This window comes from Squalius cephalus (assembly GCF_949319135.1).
Source record: "Squalius cephalus genome assembly, chromosome: 17".
Taxonomy (NCBI): Eukaryota; Metazoa; Chordata; class Actinopteri; order Cypriniformes; family Leuciscidae; genus Squalius; species Squalius cephalus.
The window spans coordinates 34,271,565-34,296,500 of NC_137138.1; the positions used below are offsets into that span (position 1 = coordinate 34,271,565).

Sequence of the window (24,936 nt, forward strand, 5' to 3'; positions counted from 1 at the left end):
TTTAAGCGTAATAAGCCACGAGTCAATTTGGTTCTCGCAAGCTGTTTGAGAGAGGGCTTTATGAGAGCAACACTTATCACTGTTGCACGCGCTTTAGGTATGACATATATATGATATAAAACTATAATATATATATATATAAAACTATATTTCAGTGCACAAAGTTGTGAACACAAAGTTTCTCAGGGGAATGCAATAGCTTTGCAACAGAGAATCCAAATTCTTTGCAAGAGAACACAAATATTAATTTTACAAATATTAATTTTCTTCCCATCTCATATTTTTTTCCAGCCATACTACGTGCAAGCCGCTTCATACCAGAATACAATTGTACTGTAAAACTAACTATAGTGGTTTACAACATACTGTACCGTACAATCAACTGTCTAGGGTGTTTCCCTGCCATCGGCCTGAGGCATGCTGGGACATGTACCAGCAATCCTGTGTGGCCCTACATAAAAGCAGGAATAGAAGAAGGGAGGATGGATGTTGTTTGAATGCCAGATATACAGGATTCCTACAGTATTGTACAACTAACCACAGTAATAGTGTAGTCACAGTAAAACTACAATCTCTGATGATTCATCAAATCTGATAAAAATCTATAATTATGAAATACTGAGGCAAACAATACAATAGTTATAGCAAAATAATAATATCCAGTACATGCAGTGATTTCAAAATCCAGTAAAACTACAGAAACGCCTTATGAAGAACACACATTTTCATCACAAGTTCATTCACAGAAATAATCAGTCAACAACACAAATTTACAACAAAATACCGTAAACCGTTTCCCACAGAAAAACACCATTGCACTCCAGTAATTCATACAATAAATGCGGTTTTTTGGCTCTTTAAAGTGTCGCCGAAGTTCAAAAGGCAGGTAAAACATCATATTTTCCTCTTCACTACTAGTTATAGCACCAAATAAACGTTTCAACCTCAAATACACACAATTTTTCAAGTTCAAGTCCATCGACGTTAATCTACTAACGTCTGGTTGGTTTGTCGGGCGGATTCAGCGTTATGATTGGTCAGATCGCTCGCCTGTCAATCAAACTCCCAGCGAAATCAACCAAATAATTACACATTAAATACATGTTGTCTATTATAATCAGAATGTGAACACACAGTAACACGAACGCTGTAATGTAAAAGATTGACCTGCAATTTCTGTAGTGATTTAAGTGGATGTTTTATATGCATTTACTCATTTACACAGATAATCAAATAGTAATGTGGTGTCCAAATATGAATTAAATATCATCATCATCATCATATATAATTATCCAAATGTAGCATACACTTTACATTGTTGCCTGTAAGCACTGTGGTATGCCTGGATTCTTTACATTATCATTACACATTTTAGCCCTCAAACTAACCCCTGTACAATGATCCCATCGGCACTGAAGTGTGTATTGTGCTGTTCTCATCCCGCAATGGTTCACTCAGAGACCAGAACATGACATGTTAAATTACACAATTATTAAATGCATCATGTTTCAGTTGAAGTTGTGTACATTATTTCTGATATACTGATATATATTGACGCGGTGTATCGTCACAGCTAGTCATGTACTCTACAAACAGACATAGAGATAATCGTTTTCTGTTGTATGCTATCGATAGCTTTTATTTTTTATTTGATGCTGCTATCAATTGAATGTGTGGTGCATTATGCCTTATTTGCACTCGCTTTGATGTATTACAAGCTTGAAGTTGTTTTGCACTCATTTAATGCAACAGTAATACAGAACAGTAGGAGCCCACTAGACTACTTCTGTGTGTGAAAACACCTCGGTATCATCCGAGTATCATAGCGTGTTTGATGGGATGTCATCAGTTCACCTGAGACAAAATCTGCAATTAATTTCTGGCGAAGGCTGTCAAAGAACCAGATTTGTCAGGTTGGATTCACTGAACTTGAATGAAACTACTGTGTTATTCTAAATAATATATAAGATGTCTACATTTCTGAATGTACCGTCTGTTGCCAAGAGTGCTGTGATTGTCTCAGACTTCCAACTTTGTATTACAGTCTAACATAAAACGTTGGTCTTCATTCACAATAATGTCACATTACATTTTTTTTTTTTCAGTGTAACATTTATATAGACGTATATTTTTGTACTTCCTTTGAAAGTTTCCCTCCTCGTGTGTTGAGAGATCACAGATTGAATCTATAAATAGCGTGTGTAACATTCACCCCAGGAACATGGCTCTGTCTTCCTATGTTTGCGGTGTGAGACTGTCCTCAAAACACAGTGGTTCTGGTTCTCAACCCTTTTGACCTCCCTCTGTCCAGGAAAATACCCGTAGGCCTGACCTGTACCTCTGATGCTTCAGTTGTAATAAACATTCATACATTTTAAAACATCATCTCAGTGTAATGTTGTTTTTGCATTTTAATTAAGATTGTTAAAGGGTTAATTCACCCAAAAATGAAAATTCTGTCATTAATTAGTCAACCTCACTTCGTTTCAGACCTGTAAGACTTTTGTTCATCTTCGTAAAACACATGAAGGTATTTTTGATGAAATCGGAGAGATTTGTGTCCCTGAGTGTTTGAGAGTAATATTTTTTAAATAAAGTGTTAAATTATGCTTTTTTTGCCCAAGTGTCGCATGGATTACTTTAAAAATGTCTTTACTACCTTTCTGGGCCTTGAAAGTGGTAGTTGCGTAGCCTGTCAATGGAGGGACAGAAAGCTCTCAGATTTCATCAAAAAAGATCTTCATTTGTGTTCTGAAGATGAATGAAAGTCTTAAGGGTTTGGATCGACACGAGGGAGAGGAATTAATGACAGAATTTTCATTTTTGGGTGAACTATCACTTTAATATAACTACATTTAAATCATTATAAGAAATATTGGGACCCTGGAAGTTTGCTGAGGCCTCCTGGTTGAGAACCACTGTATACCGTCTTTTCTGGTGAAAGTATGTAAAACAGTACACAGGAAAAATGTTTCAGACACTTATACGTTACTTTATTAGATTGCATGTTGTCCAATCAAATAACGAGTCAAGAATGAGATGCTAAAAATCAGATATTACTTCCAGTTCTGTAGTCACACTGAACATTTTTGAGGAAGTTATTTTTAGTGCTTGAGCAGAACTGCTTAATCCTGTATCAAACACACACACACACACACACACACACACACACACACACACACACACACACACACACACACACACACACACACACACACACACACACACAGTGCTCTTAAATGAGCATGTATAATGCACTGGAGAGTGCCTGGCCGACGTGTCTGATGTCAGTGAGGGTTAGGGTACACACACAGGTCGAGTGCATCTGTTGTTTGTCATGGTCTCCTCAGCATCCACTCTTCTCCACAATGAGCCACCGGAGAGCTGGCGGAGATGTAAGGGACAGATGGAGGCTCGCTGACGGAGGAGGACAGTGACGTCAGAGACTCGGAGGGAAGCTGGAGATGTATAAACAAAATCCTGCTCGCTCTCTCTCATCTTTAGCATGCTTTAAATAGAGAAATATTACAGCATAACCTCACATAGCAATTTTTCTGGCCTAGCTCTGGTCCACACGACCCTTTTCCCTCGGCCTCGGAGTAGTCCAGATCCGGGTTAAAGACAAGGGACACACATGTGACATAACTGGCCCGAGTTCTCAACCAAATACTAATTAAATGGCCCTGCATTGGGCCTGAATAGGTTTTAGTGTTGTAGTAGAATAAATCAGACAAATCTCATATACACTCACCTAAAGGATTATTAGGAACACCATACTAATACTGTGTTTGACCCCCTTTCGCCTTCAGAACTGCCTTAATTCTACGTGGCATTGATTCAACAAGGTGCTGAAAGCATTCTTTAGAAATGTTGGCCCATATTGATAGGATAGCATCTTGCAGTTGATGGAGATTTGTGGGATGCACATCCAGGGCACGAAGCTCCCGTTCCACCACATCCCAAAGATGCTCTATTGGGTTGAGATCTGGTGACTGTGGGGGCCATTTTAGTACAGTGAACTCATTGTCATGTTCAAGAAACCAATTTGAAATGATTCGAGCTTTGTGACATGGTGCATTATCCTGCTGGAAGTAGCCATCAGAGGATGGGTACATGGTGGTCATAAAGGGATGGACATGGTCAGAAACAATGCTCAGGTAGGCCGTGGCATTTAAACGATGCCCAATTGGCACTAAGGGGCCTAAAGTGTGCCAAGAAAACATCCCCCACACCATTACACCACCACCACCAGCCTGCACAGTGGTAACAAGGCATGATGGATCCATGTTCTCATTCTGTTTACGCCAAATTCTGACTCTACCATCTGAATGTCTCAACAGAAATCGAGACGCATCAGACCAGGCAACATTTTTCCAGTCTTCAACTGTCCAATTTTGGTGAGCTTGTGCAAATTGTAGCCTCTTTTTCCTATTTGTAGTGGAGATGAGTGGTACCTGGTGGGGTCTTCTGCTGTTGTAGCCCATCCGCCTCAAGGTTGTGCGTGTTGTGGCTTCACAAATGCTTTGCTGCATACCTCGGTTGTAACGAGTGGTTATTTCAGTCAAAGTTGCTCTTCTATCAGCTTGAATCAGTCGGCCCATTCTCCTCTGACCTCTAGCATCAACAAGGCATTTTCGCCCACAGGACTGCCGCATACGGGATGTTTTTCCCTTTTCACACCATTCTTTGTAAACCCTAGAAATGGTTGTGCGTGAAAATCCCAGTAACTGAGCAGATTGTGAAATACTCAGACCGACCCGTCTGGCACCAACAACCATGCCACGCTCAAAATTGCTTAAATCACCTTTCTTTCCCATTCTGACATTCAGTTTGGAGTTCAGGAGATTGTCTTGACCAGGACCACACCCCTAAATGCATTGAAGCAACTGCCATGTGATTGGTTGGTTAGATAATTGCATTAATGAGAAATTGAACAGGTGTTCCTAATAATCCTTTAGGTGAGTGTATTTGTCTGGAATATTTACTGGTACAAAAACTATAAAAGAAACATAACAGATAGAGTGTACTAAATATAATTTATTTATTGCAGAAATGTCTAAAAGCAGCCTCTCTGGTGGTTTATGCATTAGTATTGTGTGAGGTCAAGAGCAGAATTTAGGTTGTGAATCTTATCCTGATCCACGCCGTGAAGTCGCGCATTTCTCATTCAAACACACATCACTGAAACATCCCAGACAGCAGCATAGTGTCGGCCCAGATTCGGCCCACATCTGGCACGTGTGAGTCCTCGTGTACCAGATGTGGGCTGGATCTGGGCCGATTTCTCACCATTCCTGATTTCTAACACACACTTACAGCGTTCAGCGAAAGCTGATGCTCTCTATATCATTTCTTTTTTCTTTTTAAAGGGGTGGTTGATTATGATTTGACTTTTCTAACTTTAGTTAGTGTGTAATGTTGCTGTTTGAGCATAAACAACATCTGCAAAGTTACAACGCTCAAAGTTCAAAGCAAAGGGAGATATTTGCTTTTAAAGAAATCGTTTTTTAAGGACTACAACAAACGGCTGGTAGGAACTACAATGAGCTTATTCGTGGGTTAGTGACATCACTAACCCTAATATTTACATAAACCCCACCCCCGGGAACACTATTTATAGATTATCAAGACAGAATATGCTAATCAATGACTAGAAGATAACTACACATAAGCTACATAAATTCATCAACTAACCATTCAGAAATGTCCTGTTGCTTCTACATGTTGTCACTTCTTCTTGAGTCTCTCCATCTTTCTGACTCCGGTTTGAACGTAAAAGGCTGAAAGTTTTAGAAATTTTAAGTGCATGTGTGTGTGTGTGGTAAAGGACACAAGCTGTTGTAGCTCCGCCCCCTGTGCCGGGAGCAGCAGCTCATTTGCATTTAAAGGGACAGACACAAAAGGTGCGTTTTTGCTCACCCTCAAAAAGTGACAACTTTAACATGCGATATATAAATATCTGTGGGGTATTTTGAGCTAAAACTTCACACACACACTCTGGGGACATCAGAGACTTATTTTACATCTTGTGAAAAGGGCATTATACCACCCCTTGAAATGATCATGTTTGATATACTTGTTGTGCCATCATTGCCATATGTGGTCCAGCTCTGGCTGACAGGAGGACAGCTATAAGCGGCAGTCTTCAGGGTCGGATCACCATTGGCACATGTGGATGATTGGAGATCCAGTTGAAATAGTATATTTTCAAATATGATGTGGTTTTTACAGTAAAGTCCATCTTGAATCTTCACTGATAGTTAGGGTTTGATGAAATACAGTCACTGCAATACACAATTGTATCAAGAGGGGCTATCAAATAAAATCATTCCCTCTTACTGTTAGATGAAGAGAAGTCCAAAACTTTAACTTTAAGGTACTAGATGTGATCATAATATATGTGGGGTGTGTGGAAACATTTAAAGGTCAATGTCAAATGAGTGTGAAGTTTTCATTTGCAGCTTGTAAGTCCAGAAATATTTATATTTTTTATTATTTATTTCTATAATATGTGTGGCCTTCTAACCTTTTAAAAGTTCGTCAACTGTTGTTTAAACTCTAATATGTAATGTTTTGTGCTACTGAAAGCGGCCAAGTCATAAGGTTATAAGAGAAGGGACTGTCTGTATGATTACTTACATTCTTACAGTTTTGCTGTCGTGGATCATCTGTGTTTGGATTATTTGAGTTAAGTTTCTTTACATGTTTTTTTAACCCATGACTCCCCATTTCCTTAATTGCTAATCATTTGTTAATTGATTAGTCTCACCTGTTACTTGTTTTCTCCCTCATTCGTTCTGTGTTTATATATCTATATTATAACCCGTTTGGTTCAGTCCTTTGTCTGTTGTCGTTGTGTATAGTGTGGTTTTGTTCCTGTTTCCTAATTTTCCTAGTGCCTTTATTATATAAAACGTCTCAAAACGAGTCAAGCAAATCATGATGAGCTGAAATGGCAGCCACATAGACCTTAAGGGTGGAAGGAGACAGCCTTCGTTCCAACCCTTCTTTCGTTCCAACAAATATATCTGATTGTATCTGCGATTCAATGCATCAAAGTTCCTTTTATAACTTTTGGCCAGCATGGTTTTGTGGGTCAGTCATTCTGATTTTACGTCATTAGCTGCTGGAAGCCATGTTTGTTGAACTGAATTTGAAGAAAATGTACTGTAAGCATTTGACCCAAAAACGACTAAATAAATTTGATAAAATAAGTTCTAGTGCCCCCTATGGCTGGAATTTGACACAACTTGGTGTTTGTCGTCTGTGTATCAAGTTTTGTTAAATCTGAAGATTGTGATTGTCAGATACACTGTAGTAAATTCGTAAAAATGGGTGTTTCCTGTGGTTGCAAAATTCCAGGAATTTTCAAAGTTGGAAACTTTGTATGGGAATTAATGGGAATATTTGGGAATTAACAGGAATTAATAGGACTAAACAGGAAATTTGAAAAACTGCAGGCTAACCTTATGCTCAAGCAAAATGATTATATTAATGTTTGTATATGATACAGTTTGCATAAATTACCCCAAATAATTCCATTTAATTCCCGTTAAATTTCCTACTTGGAATATTTCCAAAATTCCCCAGCTTAACTTCCCATGGACAGCTTCTGGAACATTTCCGGAAATTTTCCACCCCTTTGCAACCCTAGTGTTGATGTATCGAAATTATTTTGATAACTATTTGTTATGATGTCAGAAGATAGGGGTTTTTGAGTTGAGTTCAATTGAACCAACAGTGTAGGGGGAGATAAAAAAAAAAAAAATCTTGGATATGATTTATTTTAGGGATTGACTCACGGATTCAGAGGCAAAAAAAAATAGTTTTGTCCCTTGTGGTTCTAGAGTTGTGCACTAAATTGCAAATTTCAATTTCAGTAAAAGCAAAATTTTATTATATTTTTTTATTTATTTCATTTATTATTCATACATGCATTTTAGACTCTATTCCTACAACATGATAGTTTAAACATAAGATGCCATTTCTGTCTTTTGAGCAGTGTTACAAAAATCTATACAACAATAAATTGTAAAACACATTAATGATACAGTACAGAGTATTGTTACAAATGATAGCGGATGTCACAGTCTCGTACTCCATCACCTCGTCTGACACATTTAAGCACACACACAATACACAAACACACACTATTAGTAAACTGCGAGCAGTAATAAATTATTGGCCACATCGGTGCCTTAAGAAATAAAAAAAAAAGTAATAATGAAATTCACTCAGTGCTAAACTGGGGCGTAAATAATCATCACAACACTGTCCACAATTGAACAAAGAGACAAATGTTGGATAATGGAGAGTTGTGATATTGAAAGAGAAAAGTACTTTGATTAGAGCAACTTTAAATATCTACTATAGCGATGATTTGATTGTCCATATACTGTATTCAGGGCATCTCGCGTGAAGCAAGCCTGAGATATCACAACAAATGTGTTTGCGTAACAATAATGTGGCAATAATTTGAACGTAAAAAAAAATACAAGTGCTAATACCACTGTTGACCATCGTTTTTGTGTATCACAAGATATGGATAGATATTTCACTATATTCTCCGGACGGCTGACAAAAGATCAAAAGATAATCAAAAATCACAGAACGAAGTATTTTCTTGGCAACTCTTGCAAAAGCTAGCATGTTGAATTTACATTGTATTTATGAGACACACTGTTTTCTGAAAGTGTCTGAACTGTCTCTTCTGTCATCTCTCTATTTCTGCACTTGCAGCGTGTCCTTCCACTTTGCATTGCATTCAGTTTGTGATCTCCTCAGCGGCCTCATCCATGGACCATCTGAGCGTATGAGGAGGAGTGTGTGTGTGCAGGAATGGATAATAGCAGCATTCAGCTGGTGTCCGCAGTTCTCTCCGCCCGGGCTCAGTCGGACCACTCGTTCTCCTCCGGCTCCGAGTCCTCATCTGATTCGCTGTACTCCACTGCGATGCGGCGGGACAGAATGGTGGCCACGTCGTTCCCCACGGGCTCTTTCTTGGCCTCCTGCTCTCTCTGCTCTTGCACCTTACGAAGCTGGATACCTAGAGGACAAGTCAACAGTCAATAAAAGATAATGCCTAGGACAGTAGGTTTCTAGAAAAGACATAATTGAACCTGGGAGGATTGGGGCTATGGCGTAATTCGCCATATAGAGGGAATGCATTGACGTCACTTTCCCGCGGGAACACACTCCCTCATCCGGACTGAGTGGCAGAAGAACTGCTGAGTGACTGGATTTAACAGGGGAAACTGTGAAAACGCCAGTAAAACTAACGATTATCAGTTTAAACTAAAGGTTGGACTCATAGGGCCCTATCTTGCACCCAGCGAAATTGACTTTGTACACCGACGCATGTATCATTCCTATTTTGCACCCGACGCACAGCGGACTTTTCCCTCCACAGACGCATGTCGGTAAATTAGGGAATGAACTTGCGCTCCCGGGGGCGGTTCAGCGAAAAGAGGAGGCGTGTTCCGGCGCAAACGTTCCCTGGTGCTATTTTGCAGTTTCAGAAAACAATTCCACCACTGACCAGGAGAAACCTCGTCTAAAGTCAGTGGCGCGTTATTCAGATGCTATTTTAAGGGCGATGCTTGGCCATAATCAATGTAGCGTGTGCACAACGCACATACACTTTGCTTATCTCATCTACACACAGACGCAGCAGTTTTCATTTTTAGAAAACCATACATTATTACAAGGAAAAATATTACCACACGAGGGAAATCATTGTTGTGTCCATGAAGATGTGAAAAATAGGCATAAATCTAGCTTACACATTTACCCAAATTATTATACGCCTGTTTAGCCGAAGCTAATCTGGGTGTGTTTCTCCATCCCCAATGTCACTTCTGTGTTTTACGGCCCTGACGAGAACGTCGGTCTCCTCGGCTGTGAACCGCTCCTGGCAAATCCGCCGTTATAATAGCAATCCGCCATGGAACAAGCGCGCCTGCTCTTAAAGGGAATGTGAGATGTCGCTCTGATTGGTTTATTTCACGTTACGCCCAAACCACACCTATGAGTAATGAAGCGACTTCAGACCAACACATTTTAGATTTGCGTCGAGCGCAAGAGTCATTTATCCCGCCGGTATAATAGCAACAGCGCCCGAGATCCGCCCACAAAGTTACTTGCGTTTCGCGTTTGATACTTGCGTTTCAGATCGTTAAAATAGGGCCCAAAATGTGTTCCTTACAACTTACCAAAGATCCAGTGATCATGGACATTGACATGCAGCAGGAATCGTGTTTACTGACATTTATATGAGCCTGATTTCAACGTTGAGGAAACACATAAAGCAAATTTGCCTATAATAATATAATTATATAAATACAATATAGGCGTAATCCATGTGATGACTTGTATCAATGTAATATATAGCCTATCATCATATCCTCCAGCCCTAAAACTTGTGTAGTTTTTTGTCAGTGTTTATTTAAAAACGTCCAATTATGTAGAATATACAATGGTAAATATTTAATTGATGAGTTGTAAATACAATATATAACATTGCCTGTGCAGCTCAAAGCTCGCTGAGTTGAATCAGTGCTGTCACACAAATTACAATTCAGTGATTAAAAATATTAATTGACTATGAATAGACCTTAATCAGAGCAGCGCCATGACGGGAATGAAAGCACTCATTGATCAACTGATTAGTGTCACACCTGTTCCCTGTTCAGTTGATTACCTTCCTCTGTGTATTTAAGCTTCAGTTCTCCCCCGGTCTTGTGTTAACGTTACACTTGGTTTGTGCTATGCTCTTGTACCTTGTGTTGATTAAAGTGTATTATTATCTTTCACTCTGCGTCACACACCTTCACTGGATTATCTACACAGCCGACCCCTAACTAGTGATGGGAGAAACAAAGCTTTTCAAAGCTTTGAATCAGTTGAACCAATTGCTTCGTTAAATGATTCACTGTTTCGAAGTGTTTGAAAAGCCACACGCTGGAGACCCCTGCTAGATTGGTCAGAACAGTGGAAATGCAACAAAAACTCGAAATGCCAAACATGCATAAAAACACCTTTTACAAACCCATTGTAAAGGTCCTTGCACACTGAGGGCCCTATTTTAACGATCTAAGCGCACGGTCTAAAGCGCAGGGCGCAAGTTCACTTAGGGCGTGTCCGAATCCACTTTTGCTAGTTTAACGATGGGAAAAATGGTCGGTGCTCCCGGCGCATGGTCTAAATGGGTTGTCCCTATTCTCATAATGAAATGGGTGTGTTTTGGGATTTACGTGTGTTAAACCAATCAGAATCTCATCTCCCATTCCCTTTAAATGCCAGTTGCACTCGCGCCATGGCGGATTCACTATTTACATGACGGAATTTGATAGTGGAAAGACCGAATGAGTCTCCAGAGCGCAAACGGATCTGCTCGTGCGCGAGGTTAAAGTGCGCAAGCAGAACATCTACGGGACAAACCGGATTCCAACAAATCTTTATGTACACAATAATAATCTTTTACATTGTAATCTTTTTATTTTAAATATTTGGCATGTTTGTGTGCTGCTGTGCGTCCCTGTGTGTTTAATAAGCAGAGTGTGAGTGTAATAAGCAGAGTGTGTGTTTAATAAGCAGAGTGTGTGTTTAATAAACAGAGTGTGTGTTTAATAAGCAGAGTGTGTGTTTAATAAACAGAGTGTACGCGCGTTGTGGACCCGCCTTTAGGCGCACATCACTAACATGCTCATTAAATAACAAAAAAATATTGTGCCATTGACTTTAGACCAGGTTTCAGTTGGTCAATGGCTCAGTCTATAGAGGGAACGAGGCTTTGCATACTGACCTCTGCGGATGGCGGCCAGCAGGTCGCTCCGGGCATCACTGATGGGGACGAGGGGCACCTGGCCCTTTCTGGGAAGAGTAGACTCTCCAGGTGTGTGTGTTCCTCGGGACGGGGACGGGGCGTGGGTGGGCGGTCCCGGTGGGGGGGGAGGCGGGGCCATCGGTGGGCCGCCCATCACAGCATGCGAAGGGGACCCGGTGTAGGCCGAGGCAGGAGCCGGTGGAGGAGAGGGGCTGTAGGGCCGCGAGAGGGAGATCACTGTCCCCGGAGCCAGTGATGGAGGGCCAGATGTGCTGTCAAACGCAGTCTGAGATGAAGGGATGAGGGGAGGAGGGGGTGGGGGGGCGGGTGGGATGATGTGCTCGAGGATTTGATGGCCGCTGTCAAGGATTACAAGGGAAAGTTGTTTAAGGAACTATTTTGCATGTAATTTTTTTTGTCATTTTCTACTAATGCCACTATTGCCTCAAAAGAACAGTTCACCCAAAAATAAAGATGAGTATTGAAATGTTTACACAGTTTAAAACAAGTGATTACAAGGGAAAGTTGTTTAAGGAACTACTGTAGTCCACATTTGAAGTGGATCAAAAAAAGTTCATCAAAGTTATATTTGTCACTTCCTATTACTGCCTCAAAAAGAACAGTTCACATAAAAATAAAGATGAGTAGTTTACTTAAACTCAGTCATTTTAAACCTAAATAATTATTGAAATGTTTACACAGAATAAAACGTCCTCATTATAAACTAAGCATTTATTTAATGAAGCTCCAAAAACTGCTTGTTTTGATATCGCAGAGCTGGGCAAATATAGAGCAAGATATTGACCAATAGTTATACATCATCTCATCATAGGCTCCGCCCACTGGTGTTCAGTCGCTTAACGGCTGACATTTGCCCACACTGGATGTGAGTGTCGCATCAAAAGCAAATAGAAGTCATTATAATGATTGATCCTGTCTACACTGATACAGTATTCAGATGTGTGTTCAGATTATAATGACTGACTCTGATACACTGATACAGTATACAGATGTGTGTTCAGATTATAATGACTGACTCTGATACACTGATACAGTATACAGATGTGTGTTCAGATTATAATGACTGACGCTGATACACTGATACAGTATACAGATGTGTGTTCAGATTATAATGACTGACGCTGATACACTGATACAGTATACAGATGTGTGTTCAGATTATAATGACTGACGCTGTCTACACTGATACAGTATACAGATGTGTGTTCAGATTATAATGACTGACGCTGATACACTGATACAGTATACAGATGTGTGTTCAGATTATAATGACTGACGCTGATACACTGATACAGTATACAGATGTGTGTTCAGATTATAATGACTGACGCTGATACACTGATACAGTATACAGATGTGTGTTCAGATTATAATGACTGACTCTGATACACTGATACAGTATACAGATGTGTGTTCAGATTATAATGACTGATGCTGATACACTGATACAGTATACAGATGTGTGTTCAGATTATAATGACTGACTCTGATACACTGATACAGTATACAGATGTGTGTTCAGATTATAATGACTGACGCTGATACACTGATACAGTATACAGATGTGTGTTCAGATTATAATGACTGACTCTGATACACTGATACAGTATACAGATGTGTGTTCAGATTATAATGACTGACGCTGATACACTGATACAGTATACAGATGTGTGTTCAGATTATAATGACTGACTCTGATACACTGATACAGTATACAGATGTGTGTTCAGATTATAATGACTGACGCTGATACACTGATACAGTATACAGATGTGTGTTCAGATTATAATGACTGACGCTGATACACTGATACAGTATACAGATGTGTGTTCAGATTATAATGACTGACGCTGATACACTGATACAGTATACAGATGTGTGTTCAGATTATAATGACTGACGCTGATACACTGATACAGTATACAGATGTGTGTTCAGATTATAATGACTGACGCTGTCTACACTGATACAGTATACAGATGTGTGTTCAGATTATAATGACTGACACTGATACACTGATACAGTATACAGATGTGTGTTCAGATTATAATGACTGACGCTGATACACTGATACAGTATACAGATGTGTGTTCAGATTATAATGACTGACGCTGATACACTGATACAGTATACAGATGTGTGTTCAGATTATAATGACTGACGCTGATACACTGATACAGTATACAGATGTGTGTTCAGATTATAATGACTGACGCTGATACACTGATACAGTATACAGATGTGTGTTCAGATTATAATGACTGACGCTGATACACTGATACAGTATACAGATGTGTGTTCAGATTATAATGACTGACACTGATACACTGATACAGTATACAGATGTGTGTTCAGATTATAATGACTGACGCTGTCTACACTGATACAGTATACAGATGTGTGTTCAGATTATAATGACTGACACTGATACACTGATACAGTATACAGATGTGTGTTCAGATTATAATGACTGACACTGATACACTGATACAGTATACAGATGTGTGTTCAGATTATAATGACTGACACTGATACACTGATACAGTATACAGATGTGTGTTCAGATTATAATGACTGACTCTGATACACTGATACAGAATACAGATGTGTGTTCAGATTATAATGACTGACTCTGATACACTGATACAGTATACAGATGTGTGTTCAGATTATAATGACTGACGCTGATACACTGATACAGTATACAGATGTGTGTTCAGATTATAATGACTGACTCTGATACACTGATACAGTATACAGATGTGTGTTCAGATTATAATGACTGACTCTGATACACTGATACAGTATACAGATGTGTGTTCAGATTATAATGACTGACGCTGATACACTGATACAGTATACAGATGTGTGTTCAGATTATAATGACTGACGCTGATACACTGATACAGTATACAGATGTGTGTTCAGATTATAATGACTGACTCTGATACACTGATACAGTATACAGATGTGTGTTCAGATTATAATGACTGACGCTGATACACTGATACAGTATACAGATGTGTGTTCAGATTATAATGACTGACTGATACACTGATACAGTATACAGATGTGTGTTCAGATTATAATGACTGACTCTGATACACTGATACAGTATACAGATGTGTGTTCAGATTATAATGACTGACTCTGATACACTGATACAGTATACAGATGTGTGTTCAGATTATAATGACTGACGCTGATACACTGATACAGTATACAGATGTGTGTTCAGATTATAATGACTGACGCTGATACACTGATACAGTATACAGATGTGTGTTCAGATTATAATGACTGACTCTGATACACTGATACAGTATACAGATGTGTGTTCAGATTATAATGACTGACTCTGATACACTGATACAGTATACAGATGTGTGTTCAGATTATAATGACTGACGCTGATACACTGATACAGTATACAGATGTGTGTTCAGATTATAATAACTGACGCTGATACACTGATACAGTATACAGATGTGTGTTCAGATTATAATGACTGACGCTGATACACTGATACAGTATACAGATGTGTGTTCAGATTATAATGACTGACACTGATACACTGATACAGTATACAGATGTGTGTTCAGATTATAATGACTGACACTGATACACTGATACAGTATACAGATGTGTGTTCAGATTATAATGACTGACGCTGATACACTGATACAGTATACAGATGTGTGTTCAGATTATAATGACTGACGCTGATACACTGATACACTGATACAGTATACAGATGTGTGTTCAGATTATAATGACTGACGCTGATACACTGATACAGTATACAGATGTGTGATCAGATTATAATGACTGACGCTGATACACTGATACAGTATACAGATGTGTGTTCAGATTATAATGACTGACGCTGTCTACACTGATACAGTATACAGATGTGTGTTCAGATTATAATGACTGACGCTGATACACTGATACAGTATACAGATGTGTGTTCAGATTATAATGACTGACGCTGATACACTGATACAGTATACAGATGTGTGTTCAGATTATAATAACTGACGCTGATACACTGATACAGTATACAGATGTGTGTTCAGATTATAATGACTGACGCTGATACACTGATACAGTATACAGATGTGTGTTCAGATTATAATGACTGACGCTGATACACTGATACAGTATACAGATGTGTGTTCAGATTATGACTGAAGCTGTCTACACTGATACAGTATACAGATGTGTGTTCAGATTATAATGACTGACGCTGATACACTGATACAGTATACAGATGTGTGTTCAGATTATAATGACTGACGCTGATACACTGATACAGAATACAGATGTGTGTTCAGATTATAATGACTGACGCTGATACACTGATACAGTATACAGATGTGTGTTCAGATTATAATGACTGACGCTGATACACTGATACAGTATACAGATGTGTGTTCAGATTATAATGACTGACGCTGTCTTCACTGATACAGTATACAGATGTGTGTTCAGATTATAATGACTGACGCTGATACACTGATACAGTATACAGATGTGTGTTCAGATTATAATGACTGACGCTGTCTTCACTGATACAGTATACAGATGTGTGTTCAGATTATAATGACTGACGCTGATACACTGATACAGTATACAGATGTGTGTTCAGATTATAATGACTGACACTGTCTACACTGATACAGTATACAGATGTGTGTTCAGATTATAATGACTGACGCTGATACACTGATACAGTATACAGATGTGTGTTCAGATTATAATGACTGACGCTGATACACTGATACAGTATACAGATGTGTGTTCAGATTATAATGAATGACTCTGATACACTGATACAGTATACAGATATGTGTTTAGATTATAATGACTGACGCTGTCTTCACTGATACAGTATACAGATGTGTGTTCAGATTATAATGACTGACGCTGATACACTGATACAGTATACAGATGTGTGTTCAGATTATAATGACTGACACTGTCTACACTGATACAGTATACAGATGTGTGTTCAGATTATAATGACTGACGCTGATACACTGATACAGTATACAGATGTGTGTTCAGATTATAATGACTGACGCTGATACACTGATACAGTATACAGATGTGTGTTCAGATTATAATGAATGACTCTGATACACTGATACAGTATACAGATGTGTGTTCAGATTATAATGACTGACGCTGATACACTGATACAGTATACAGATGTGTGTTCAGATTATAATGACTGACGCTGATACACTGATACAGTATACAGATGTGTGTTCAGATTATAATGACTGACGCTGTCTACACTGATACAGTATACAGATGTGTGTTCAGATTATAATGACTGACGCTGATACACTGATACAGTATACAGATGTGTGTTCAGATTATAATGACTGACGCTGATACACTGATACAGTATACAGATGTGTGTTCAGATTATAATGACTGACTCTGATACACTGATACAGTATACAGATGTGTGTTCAGATTATAATGACTGACGCTGATACACTGATACAGTATACAGATGTGTGTTCAGATTATAATGACTGACGCTGATACACTGATACAGTATACAGATGTGTGTTCAGATTATAATGACTGACGCTGTCTACACTGATACAGTATACAGATGTGTGTTCAGATTATAATGACTGACGCTGATACACTGATACAGTATACAGATGTGTGTTCAGATTATAATGACTGACGCTGTCTACACTGATACAGTATACAGATGTGTGTTCAGATTATAATGACTGACGCTGATACACTGATACAGTATACAGATGTGTGTTCAGATTATAATGACTGACTGATACACTGATACAGTATACAGATGTGTGTTCAGATTATAATGACTGACTCTGATACACTGATACAGTATACAGATGTGTGTTCAGATTATAATGACTGACTCTGATACACTGATACAGTATACAGATGTGTGTTCAGATTATAATGACTGACGCTGATACACTGATACAGTATACAGATGTGTGTTCAGATTATAATGACTGACGCTGATACACTGATACAGTATACAGATGTGTGTTCAGATTATAATGACTGACTCTGATACACTGATACAGTATACAGATGTGTGTTCAGATTATAATGACTGATGCTGATACACAGATACAGTATACAGATGTGTGTTCAGATTATAATGACTGACTCTGATACACTGATACAGTATACAGATGTGTGTTCAGATTATAATGACTGATGCTGTCTACACTGATACAGTATACAGATGTGTGTTCAGATTATAATAACTGACGCTGATACACTGATACAGTATACAGATGTGTGTTCAGATTATAATGACTGACTCTGATACACTGATACAGTATACAGATGTGTGTTCAGATTATAATGACTGATGCTGATACACAGATACAGTATACAGATGTGTGTTCAGATTATAATGACTGACTCTGATACACTGATACAGTATACAGATGTGTGTTCAGATTATAATAACTGACGCTGATACACTGATACAGTATACAGATGTGTGTTCAGATTATAATGACTGACTCTGATACACTGATACAGTATACAGATGTGTGTTCAGATTATAATGACTGACTCTGATACACTGATACAGTATACAGATGTGTGTTCAGATTATAATGACTGACATATATAATGTGACATGCCTGTATTCTTTAGCAGCTGTTGGCCGGGGCCCGTTGAGAGCTGATTCTGGCGTTGGGGGGCCGTGGTGGACCTGGAGGCGTCCCAGAGAGTGCTGTCGGGCCCCAGCAGAACTGGAGGAGCCCGGGGGCCGGTGCGCTCGGTCCAGGGACTGAGTCTGCGTGGGGCCGGCGTCTTTCCCATCAGCCCCTACTCCGCCAGCCTCCGGTGGGTGGTTCGGACTCGCTGGGTATGAGTGCTCGTCTGACATACCAGATCTGGGTCAAATCAAACAACACAATATACAGACACACAGTGTGCAGGTATTATTATGGCTGCCTATTCAGTATAGAATTGACTTTAAAGGGATAGTTCACCCAAAAATGAAAATTAACACATGATTTACTCACCCTGAAGTCATCCTAGGTGAACTCACCCCTTCTTTCAGACGAATACGATCAGAGTTATATTTAAATGTCCTGGCTCTTCCAAGCTTTATAATTGGGAGTGAATGGGCACCATTTGTTTTTTTTTCATTTTTCATTTTTTCCCTTTAAGATTCTTTTATTTGTATATTTATTTGTATTTGTACCATGCTCCTATCTACTTATCAGAATTGCTGCATTCCTAAACCCTTTCCAGAAGCTTAAGATCAAGTGACCAAAACCTCCGTCTAGTCCCACACTCTCGACTCAAACGTAAAGGGGATCGAGTGTTTTCAGTGGTTGGGCCTCGGTTATGGGTCAACCTGGCCTTAGAGATCAGAGTGGCAATTTTTAAGTCTCTTTTGAAACCTTATTTGTTTTCTCCGGTGTATTGATTGTTTTTTTTTTCTTTACACATTTTTCTTAAATGTGTATATTATAATTGTGTGTATTATCTTAAGTGTGTATATTTAGGATTTGTATTTAGATATCTTGTACAGCTACTGTACAAGTCATAGCCATTGTGTGAAGAGTAGAGCACATTTTAAGCTATTATGAACTGAAATACAGCCCAGTGCAATCTGCATTTAAATAAGGCGCCTTTACATGTGTTGCATTATATTCAGCATCACTGATGTTAAACTGAATGTATGGGTTCAACAACACAGAGACTCTATGCCACTGCAGCGTCTGGGACTGCGGCTCACACTCCAACTGTGAACGCTGTAAAGCTTTTTTTCTTGGTGCCGTCATGAACACAACACACACCATTCTCAGACGTTTATACTTCAGTTTGCTAGTTCACCTAGAGACAAACAGATGGCATTTTAATTATCCTTGTGAAAAAGAAGGGCACTTAATTGGACTGAATGTGCACTTATAGTGTACTTCAAACCTTAAAAGTATATTATTATAAAACAGTCCTTGCAGATCATATATTAGTGATGAATTAAAAGGCCACTTAAGTGCACTTAAATAGAGTAGGCACTTTCGTAACACACTTCTTAAATGTACTTTACAGTTCAACTGCCATCTTATATTTTTAATAACTAACTGCATTTGATATAGATTTAATCATACAATGCAAATACAGATGACGGCACTCACTGGGTGTAATGAAGTGTCTAATCAACTCAAGTCAAGTGGAATAAGTAACGGGCAAATGAGTACCTTTATTCAGCTTCAGATCAGAGGAAGACACAATAGAGTGCCATCAGTTTATGAGAGCTGCCGATGAACAATTCATTTTTTGGGTGAACTATTAATTTAAAGTGATAGTTCACCCAAAAATGAAAATTCTGTCATTAATTACTCACCCTCATGTCGTTCCAAACCTGTAAGACTTTCGTTCATCTTCAGAACACAAATGAAGATCTTTTGATGAAATCTGAGAGCTTTCTGTCCCTCCATTGACAGGCTACGCAACTACCACATCAAAGAGTTCATAAAGAGATCGTAAAACTAATCCATACGAATTGAGCGGTTTAGTCCAAATTTTCTGAAGAGACTTGATTGCGTTAAATTATGAACATTGCATTTAGGCTTTTATTCACATATAAACATTGATCAGCGAACATAAAAAGAAGCTCAAACGTGCTGCGTAACATGAGAATGAACCTCATTGGTTCTCACACGTCAAGTGAACATGCTTGATCTTACGTTTACTACAACTGATGTGTGAGCTGATGAATGTTTATATGTGAATAAACGGCTAAATTGAATCTGTTTATTAAATAGAGTGATTGTGTCTCTTCAGAAAATTTGGACTAAACCGCTCTATGGATTAGTTTTACAATCTCTTCATGAACTTTTTTAAGCGTCAAAGTGGTAGTTGCGTAGCCTGTCAATGGAGGGACAGAAATCTCTCAGATTTCATCAAAAAAGATCTTCATTTGTGTTCAGAACATGAACGAAAGTCTAACGGGTTTGTAACGACGCGAGGGAGAGTAATTAATGACAGAATTTTCATTTTTGGGTGAATTAACCCTAAATACATTGCATTCTTCAAAACACTAAGGAGGCTCGACCATAGAGAACAGACCATAGCACCCACCTATCAGGAGACAGAGATCCCTCAGAGGACATGCCATGGTAAGGAGACGGTGTTAGACGAGTGTCCGGACGAAACTCCTTATCGTACGCCATCATATTCCACTCCTGACGCCGGTTACGAGCTTTACGAACTTTCTTTACCTCGCGAGAGGGATCCTCCGAGTGTTTTTGCTCTTGCTAAGGCAGAAATACAAGGAAAAGTCTGAGTAATATTTAACTGTGCAGAAGGAACAGGACTGTAGGTCTGTAAATGAATACTGACTAGAGGAGTGTGTCATCAAACGCCTCTAGTGTTACCAAACAGAATAGCAGAATAATAGCTGTTTTCAAACAGGTTTCCAGAACGCCGCTTGGTAAACGTGGGCTATTTGAGCAGTAAAGTTCCCTCAGTCAGTGTTTGGGATTCACAACTGTATTTAATAACACTCTGACTCTGGAACTGTACGGAGAATGACTTTTGTTGTTTGGACTTTTAGTTTAGTTATGTGTTGGGCGAGGATTTAAGACTGTGTTAGTGTACTTACAGTACATAAAGCATGTTTCTGGCCACACACAGACACACACCTTCTGCCGGCGTTTCTCCTTCCTCTTGTTTTCTGTGGCTTGCAGCATCTTTTCCTTCCAAAGATTAAAAAAGTAGGATGGATCTGTATAGAATTTAAGCCCGTCTTTTTTGTCATCCCTGTAAGACAACACAACACAACACGACGCTTAGAAATGAAATCCTTTTGCTTAACATTAGTTTTTATAATCAATTTTATTTGTAATTATTTTGCATGAAGAGAATGAAGTCTATTTTAACAGCCATTACGTTTTTTCGCTCTACCACCAATTACCATTACTAAAGAGCTGAGATGGGAAGGCACTTTCATGCACTTTTTTATTTATATATTTTTTAATAAACCAAGAAATGAATCGAAATTTAACTTAATAGATAAAGTTACGTTAACACTTCAAGCCTTTATGTATAATGCATTATAAAAGTCACTTAATGCATTAATTATGCCTTGTAATGCACCTTATAATGCATTATATGATGGCATGAACAATTGTAAAAAAAAATATATATAATAGTATAATGCAAATATAAATGTATAATGCATTAAAACACATGACGAACATCCAATTTCAGATGTAACAAGGAATCTGCAAATATTATGCATTTTAACTTTGGTTACAATTATTTATGAAAATATTTAATGCATTATAATATACATTATGAATACCTTTATCAATGCGTTATACATAAGGGCTTTAAGTAAAGGGTTACCAAAGTGACTTCTGGATTATCCAAGGTCATATGCTAATAATGACAAGAGAGAAGTGACATTGAGCACATGACTTTATATGTCTTCTGTTCACCACAAATGCAGCAGGTTAAAAATGACAATTTTATGTTCAAATGGAAAAGTCATAATTTCTGTGTGATGTGGTTAGTAGTGGCTATCGTAATGAGAAATTGGTTAGTAATGTAACCGTAATGCATGTATTTAACCATTAAGTAGAATTTCATCTAATTAAGCTTAAATGAAATGTACTACAACCAATGCTATCATGATTGTACAATCAATACTGTACTTTATGATAAAGTAATGCATAAAGTTTAATGATTAAAAATGCTAATCCTACAAATATATACAGAAATATGCACATAAAGAGGTTTGATGTTGAGGTGAATATGATCTTAAAATGACCGAATGTGCATGTCCTCGCTGGAGCGAGCGCTGACCTGTATGGCGTGAGGATGTTGAGAGGGGGGGGTTTGTCGGAGCGCTGGTACACCTCCATCACAGGGTTCGGGATGGAGTTTCTGGACACCACCTGCTGGTCCTGGATAGTGGAACTCTTGAATGCTTTTCGCATGTTGATGTCCTGTAAGGACACTGAAGAGCAAGCAGACAGACCCATCAAACACCATCAAACACCAGCACTAGTCTATTACTGGGATATAAGAGACGTAAACACGAATGAACTCTTTTCCTGTTTAAGTGGGCAGTTTTTGGTCAGTTTTGGCTGCACCAGTGAATCAGACTTTATCCAGTAGTTGTCTATTCATGAACTGATGTATTTTGTCGGGATGAATGCATTTATAAGTTAAACATACATGAATGTTCATTATACACTGTAAAAAGTGACAAAATCGTATAATTGTAATTTAAAGTGCATTTTTATATTGGTCTAGCTGAAAATCACGGATTCCGGTTTAAACCTTCAGAACAGAACAGTTAAAAACAAATACAAAATTAAAAGAAACAATTTCGTTTGAATGGACATGCATTCGTAGAGAATATTCCTGTCTTTATTTATAGCAAGTAAACTAAATTGAACATTGACCAACACAGTGTTTTTAGTTTTATCTTAAATGTACACTGGCAGGGGTTGTGTGTGTGTGTGTGTGTGTGTGTGTGTGTGTGTGTGTGTGTGTGTGTGTGTGTGTGTGTGTGTGTGTGTGTGTGTGTGTGTCTGTGTGTGTGTGTGTGTCTGTGTGTGTCTGGGGTGGGAGTGGCAGGGTAAGTTGAGTGTGTCGTGTGTGTGTGTGTGTGTGTGTGTGTGTGTGTGTGTGTGTGTGTACTTGTACAACTATCTTTGTGAGGACCAGTTTGAGTTTTAGACCATTGGAGTGAGGACTAAGAGAGTAAAGTGAGGACATTTTGGCCGGACATGTTTGAGACTTGGTTTTAGGGATCAGGTTATAATGAGGTTAAGGGTCGGTTTAGGGTCAGGGGTTGGGTTAGGCACAGTTGTGATGGGTAAGGTTAGGGGAAGTGGCAAGAGATTGCATTGTGTTAATGAATGTCCTCATAAAGATAGATGTACAAGAATGTGTTGTGTGTGTGTGTGTGTGAGAGAGAGAGAACAGAGGAGAGTCTGCTGGAGAAAGAGAACGAGACAGAGCTTGTAATAAAACAAGAATCAACATCGGCTTGGCTTTAGGAGATGAAGAACTGAGGGACTGGAAATGTTGTAAAGCGAGGCGGAGATGATGGTGTTTTATCACTCAACAGGAGAGAGAGTGTTTTACTGAACAGATAAACTGCCATAAGTATCTCTCTAACAGAGTTCACTGTAAAACAGTATCTACTGTGAAGATCACTCATAATAGTTGTTGTGGCTGTGCTGGAGTTTCTCTTCAAGGAAGTGCCGTGTCTATTAATGGGTGAAGCTACAGTCACGTCTTCACGTCTTCAGCGGGTCAGCTTGAGATCCTACATCACTGAACATTTGGGCTTCAACATCAAAAATATATTAAGTATGGTCTTTATAATCTTTGTACTTTCTATGAATGTTTTTGTCTTATATGAAGAAATATATGAACCAAACCATAAATATAATTAGAGTATTTTCCCACCCTTTAGGGGCTCCGGAGGATCCAGAGTAAATCCAGTGTATTTAGCTGTGAGAAACTTTTCCTTTTTGTACATATCAGTTAAAGACTCATGGGAAGTTAACTGGTACTGATTGTAATTACTTTGTCATTATAAATGTCAAGTGGACAGTAAGTTTGCACTTTATGCACTGTTGATGAAGAGAGCCAGACAATGAAGCACATTACATCATACAGTATTTATGCAAATAGGAGCTTGAAGGCAGCATTACTTTACCACTCTATTAATTATGATTCCTTGTCAACTGCCTCTTATTCAACCAGACTATTTCACTGTGCTCTTAAAGGGTTAGTTCACCCAAAAATGAAAATTCTGTCAGTAATTACTCTCCCTCATGTTGTTCCAACCGCGTAAGACCTTCGTTCATCTTCGGAACACAAATTAAGATATTTTTGATGAAATCTGAGAGCTGGATCACTCCTCCATAGACTTCTAGGTAATTGAAACTTGCCGGCCTAGAAAAGTGAGTAAAGACATTGTTAAAATAGTCCAAGTGACTACAGTGGCTCAACCTTAATTTTATCAAGCGACGAGAATACTTTTTGTGCGCAAAAAACAACAAAAATAACGACTTTATTCAACTCTT

The 24,936-nt window shown here is 38.7% G+C and overlaps 1 protein-coding gene across 1 annotated transcript in view; it reads right to left on the bottom strand.

Annotated features, from left to right (window-relative positions):
- Nucleotides 1-7,921: 7,921 nt before the first annotated feature.
- The window catches only part of LOC307144619 (actin-binding protein WASF3), a 30,589-nt gene continuing 13,574 nt past the window's right edge, over nucleotides 7,922-24,936 (bottom strand). The window contains exons 4-9 of the mRNA XM_079847149.1: nucleotides 22,694-22,847; nucleotides 21,529-21,646; nucleotides 20,966-21,141; nucleotides 18,511-18,765; nucleotides 11,804-12,183; nucleotides 7,922-9,046 (exon numbers count right to left, since the gene is read on the bottom strand). Coding sequence (XP_079703275.1) covers nucleotides 8,889-9,046; nucleotides 11,804-12,183; nucleotides 18,511-18,765; nucleotides 20,966-21,141; nucleotides 21,529-21,646; nucleotides 22,694-22,847 — 1,241 coding nt within the window. The 3' untranslated portion in view covers nucleotides 7,922-8,888. The remainder of the gene's footprint in view (nucleotides 9,047-11,803; nucleotides 12,184-18,510; nucleotides 18,766-20,965; nucleotides 21,142-21,528; nucleotides 21,647-22,693; nucleotides 22,848-24,936) is intronic.